The sequence below is a fragment of the Austrofundulus limnaeus genome, unplaced genomic scaffold (assembly GCF_001266775.1).
Source record: "Austrofundulus limnaeus strain Quisiro unplaced genomic scaffold, Austrofundulus_limnaeus-1.0 Scaffold135, whole genome shotgun sequence".
Lineage (NCBI taxonomy): Eukaryota > Metazoa > Chordata > Actinopteri > Cyprinodontiformes > Rivulidae > Austrofundulus > Austrofundulus limnaeus.
The window spans coordinates 94482-100043 of NW_013952537.1; the positions used below are offsets into that span (position 1 = coordinate 94482).

Sequence of the window (5562 nt, forward strand, 5' to 3'; positions counted from 1 at the left end):
AAAAAAAAAAAAAAAAAGGGGGAAGAAGAAGAAAGACCGTTCTCTTATTACCTGACAAGAAGAGGAACACCGCCCTGTTGAAGGAAACACCCCTCCCTTATTGTTGTCCTGGCTGTCAGAGGCGACCAATGATCGCACACAACCCGTTTTCTTTTGTTTTAATACTTCTGAAACTAATTTGAAAAGCCTAATACTACAAAAAAATACAAATTGTTTAAAATAATAATGACTTAGGGTTCATTTCTTTGCTGAACCCTTTCTCATAATGATAGATCTCAGGGGTGCCACCAAAGGGGGACCAAGGGAGCAAAGGCCAACCCTTAAAAAAAGCTCCCCCCATGGGCCCCCCTTGCCCAGACAGTTTAATCTTTGAGTGTTAGGCTTTTGCTTTCTGTGTGTGCATAATTCCCCCCACTCTATTTAGGTTTAGTAAAACCTCCTAAGCATAAATACAAACTTGTTGCTTTGTTAATTATTTACACAGCCTGCAAGGGGACATGGGAGATTTTTTTCTTTTGCGTTCTCACACAATAGTATTGCATTACCTCGCAATACCTTTTGCGTTCCCTCTCAAAAGTAGTTTATCACTGTTGTGCCTGCCGGTTTATTAACAAACTCACATGTTCACCATTAGCGAGTTAGCYTACTGCTTTAATTCAGCTTCAGAATGAATATATCACACAGCCACACATGGAAGTATGTCATGTGCCGATATTTTAAACACAGTGCAGCCACACAACATCAATGTCAATTTCACAAACTTGTGGTGACACATCCTGTTTTGGTAACTGAATATTTCAAAGTAAAAGTCTGATTTAATTCAGTTCATATACAAAACCACATTGCGAGGGAACGCAAAAGGGGGAAAAAAAAAACCCGTGTCCCCTCGCGGGCTCTGTAATTATTTGTTTTAATTGTTACAAAATAACATTTCAAAATGAAAACCATTGATTTTTTTTYCCAATTCTCAAAACCAAAATGTAAAAGTGTAAAATCATACGAATAAAAAAAATCCACAGTGCTTGATTTTTGCTTTGCTTAGCTAAATCCAAAATAAAATATGTTTGTTGTTTTATTATGCAGTGATCCTGGAAATGAAGAAAGTCACTTAAGAATAAGAGTTTATAGTGGCTGGAAGAAGACTGAAAAACATTCCTAAAGACACAGTATTGGCAATGGCTTCACTCCTTATTCTGCATAATTTGGAATATTAACGCAATTTCATTCAAGGTAAGATCAACTTCCTCTAAATAGGTACAAGTGTATGTGTAATATATAAATATATAGATTGTTGTTGATAATTTGTTTGTTTTAGCATTTCAAATCAGAAACCATGTAGTGAATTTAAACATGTTTTAGGTTTAAGATTCTTCAAAGTCAGCACATTTGCTTTGATTACAGACAAGCACACACTTTGCATTTATTGGATCTTTGAATAAGAAGGTGTCTCAAAACTTTAGGCTTCATTTCTGATTTAAAACTTAACTGAAACTTCAAACTGAATTCCCCTTAATAAGGACAACCAATCTAAAGCAAATGTCCTCACACTCACATAACAGCAATCAGTAAAGTTTACTGGAGATACTGCTGCTACAAATAGCAATAAAGCAACCTATAAACCTAACCTGTGTCTATTTGACAAAAAAAATGAATAAATAATAGGAAAAATCCTAGTTACCGTAAGTTGCCTTCAGGCCCATGCCTCCCTTGCAAAAGAGAACTGTGATTTCAAAATGATTTACCAGGTTGATTAAAGATTAATAAATAACTTTGTCACCCATTAACCCAATACTTAAAGTCATAAATTTAAAAATTTCAGGAAATAACTGGATTTTGAACCAACTACATCATGTTTTTCAAACTCATTTGGCCTGCAGGTGACTTSGTCCGGCCCACCAATAAGTTTTTATTAATTTATTTAATGTGAAAACTGTTTTTAAGTCAATGGTAAACTTTAAATTTATGGTTAAATGGTACAAAACAAATATATTTAAAATGTGAAAGATAATAATGCCTGTCCTGCCCTTGAGCTGTTGGCTTTGGGTCAGTGGTTCCCAACCCTGGTCCAGTACYCCTATCCAGCATGTTTTACTTGTTTCCCTGCTATTCAGCAGGTCTTTAGAAGATTGTTAATCACTCAATTCATTCAAACCAGGTGTGTCCAATCAGGGAAATATCTACAATCACTGCTTTAAATGTTGACCAACAMCTCAAGAGCTTCTCTGAGCTTGATGAGACATTTTCAAAATATAATATTGACTCAGTTTTATGTTTTTTAGTGTTGTCTCTGGAAGTCATTGATTCTTTGCCATTTATTTGTAAATAATAAATCAAATAACTTGTATAAAAGCAGAGATTCTCAACCCTAGTCCTCAAGGACTCTTGTTGTTGTGTTGTTTAATGGCAGTTGGCATTAAACTAGACGTTTGCATTAACGTCACGTACTGGTATGGCGTGTGGTTCAAGATCATTTCACTAATATTAGGGGAGACCTGGGACAGTTGCAACACTTTTTGCATTTGACTCWGTTACTCAGAGATGGTTTGAATTAGACAAACCAAATGTTAATACAATAAACTTACATCTGTCTGTTGATAGTCAAAACCATTTAGAGATGATTAAAGCATGTACATTCTTCACAATTTGCATTAGAAAATGAAAAGATGGGTGTTGCAACTGACCCCGGGGTCGGGGACGGTTGCAACATTTTCTGGGGGTGGTTGCAACATATTAATACAATATATTTCACTGTAAATAAAAGTTTTATTATTTTTATATTTATATTGTTGCTAAATTTAATAAAAATCTAAGTTATGATATTATAGTGTTATTTATTATTTTTTGATCAAATGACAAATTTAGATTTGCCTTGATGAGTSGACCTTATATACAGATGTCAACGTCTCTGATATAAAATAGTTGGCTTTTAGAAACAAGAATAATAGATCAATTTGTGAGGCAATTAAATTTTGTTTTGCCTATTTTCACTGTAAGCCTATGAAGAAATTTATAGTTATTATAGCTCAGTACTGATTATAAACAACACCAGAGTATTAGGGTTTCCTTATTTTATAATACTTTTATAATGTTTGTTATATTATGTGTTAATTAAATTAGGTAGATACATGTCCGAATCAATAACAACACATAAGTGAACCGTTTTTAAACCATTAGATCAAGGTTGTTGTCTGAATGCCGGTGATTCAGCCATAGGTCAGCAGGGGGCGAACTCAGGCATTGAAGATTCTGTAGGTATATATACTGGTCCATTTCCTGTTTTTCTTCCAGTGTGTGGTTTTGACTTGCCAGCCAGTGGCATAATAACCCCCCACTCCAGAATTCTGCTGTTGTATGACATTATTTCTCATCACAGATCATTTTATTTAACACTGGTGTTTTCATCTGACTTCAGCCGATATTAAAACACGTATTTTCTTACACCTACATTATGCAAAATTTACATAGAAAGAAACTGGGATTATTGTTTTTCTTTTTACATTTTGAAAGAAAGAAAGAAAGAAATACAAAAAACTACTATCAAACTCAAATTCTGTTCAACAATTTTGTCTTTCAAAAATCATATCATGATTTGTATATGTTTGCTCCCTAAATTCCTTTGTACTGTGTCTATCCTCAAGGACTCCTTTCCTGAATGTTTAGATGTTTCCCTGATTTGACACACCTGGTTTGAATGAAGAGTGATTAACAATCTTCTGAAGACCTGCTGAATAGCAGGGAAACAAGAAAAACATGCTGGATAGGGGTCCTTGAGGACTATTTGAAAAGTTGGTGTCTTGACATACAACAATGCTTATATCTCAAAACTAYTCAACATAGAAATKTTAGATTTTGTTGGTTAGCTCTGATGAAGGGCTATCATTTCATGACATCATTTCATGTTTCCATGCAGCTGCCACTTACTGGCAAAATAATCAAAACATAACAGAAAATTTATTTCAAGCCTGTATTCATTAACGTTGTCAGATCTTGATGAAATTTGGCACAGATGTTGTCCTGTCTGATCTACACTGACTAAGAGTCCAACAGCCCCATATACATGTTCATAAACTCCACCCCAAACAGCTGAAATGTGCCACCCATGGCCTTATTTAAGACTTATTCAAGTTAATTGGTTAAAAAACTCGTTGTGATTTGAAAGAGGAGGTTGCTGGTGAATTTACAGCTTCTGTTGCTGTTGTCACAATCTCTGACAATGCACATAATCACAAGTCCAAGTGTGAACAGCATCACAGAGGTTAAACACAAATACATGCATTATCTGCAGCATTGTTCATTAAATTGCACACCATTGATGTATTGAAAATATACATACAGTAGGCACACTTCATGATATTGTAGACCATTAGGAAATATATTTAGCAAGTACTTTTGTTTTTAACAGCAAGTGATTACTTACTTTTAATTAAGTAAAAAAAATAATGTGGTACTTTTACTAGAGTACATTTTTGTCTGTACTTTTACTTAGGTACAGAGTTTGAGTACTTTCTCCACCACTGTAAGCATGTGAATGTGGTTTATTTAATTATCACATAGAACATCTTAAACAGCCACAACCCATATGTGAGTTCATGTGCTTTGTGTATGTGTGGGGTCATATATGCCACCACTACGCAGTATCTTGTTTTTGAGTTTTAATAAGCCTAACTGTGTAGATTTACTACCAAGACTTTGCTAATAGGTTTACTTGCATGATAGCAGTTGGTTAAAGACCTTTAAAGATAGCTTTTTAAGTTGATAAATGATAGGCCAATATAGTTTTAAACAAACAATAGGTGCCAACATATGGTTGGAAGGTGAAACCATGAGCAGTCTTTATTGTAGTAAGCTGTGATCACCAGTAGGTGTCCCCTTAGGCTCAGTATTGCTAATTTTTTCACTGGTACGCATGCACCTACTACACTCATTGATGTTTATCTTTTTGAAAAAGTAGCACTTATAACAGTGGTGTCAACCTCCTGCATGTTTTACTCATTTCATTTCCAACACACGATTCAGTGGTTCACCTCTTCAAATTCTGAAGGCTGTGCAAAATCAGGTGTGTTTGAGTAGGGAAACAAGACAACATGCTGGATAGTGGCCCTCGAGGACTGAAGTTCAACACCTGTGACTTAGAGTATTTGTAGAAAATTACTCTTAGCTACAATAGGACCAAATTTTAACACCAAATTTGTAAAATTGACTGAATTTCAGCTGGTTTTGTGTTTTCTTATGTCAGTTGGATCCAAGGGCCATTTTAAAATTAGATAGCTTAAAACATTAATCAATCGTAGATGTTCTTTGAATGATAAGTTTGTGAAAGTTTCATCAAAACGGTAAAAAAGATATTTTGCTAACAAGCTGAGTATACTCCAAATAGCAACCTTTCCAACAAATACATTGCACAGAAATGTTAGAGCAATGATTTAGAATCAGTTTCATCTGTTACCACATTTTAGGTCAGTATCTGTAAAATTGAAAGGATTTACAGTTGTTGTTTTGTGTGTGTGTGTGTGTGTGTGTGTGTGTGTGTGTGTGTGTGTGTGTGTGTGNTGTGTGTGTGTT

The 5562-nt window shown here is 34.7% G+C and overlaps 1 protein-coding gene across 2 annotated transcripts in view; it reads right to left on the minus strand.

Annotated features, from left to right (window-relative positions):
- The window catches only part of LOC106522692 (beta-1,3-galactosyltransferase 2), a 19422-nt gene extending 17648 nt beyond the window's left edge, over nt 1-1774 (minus strand). The window contains exon 1 of one of the 2 annotated variants that reach the window (XM_014015817.1): nt 1679-1774. In XM_014015817.1, coding sequence (XP_013871271.1) covers nt 1679-1700 — 22 coding nt within the window. In that variant the 5' untranslated portion in view covers nt 1701-1774. The remainder of the gene's footprint in view (nt 1-1678) is intronic. The other variant, XM_014015816.1, reaches the window with a different exon arrangement.
- Nucleotides 1775-5562: the final 3788 nt, after the last annotated feature.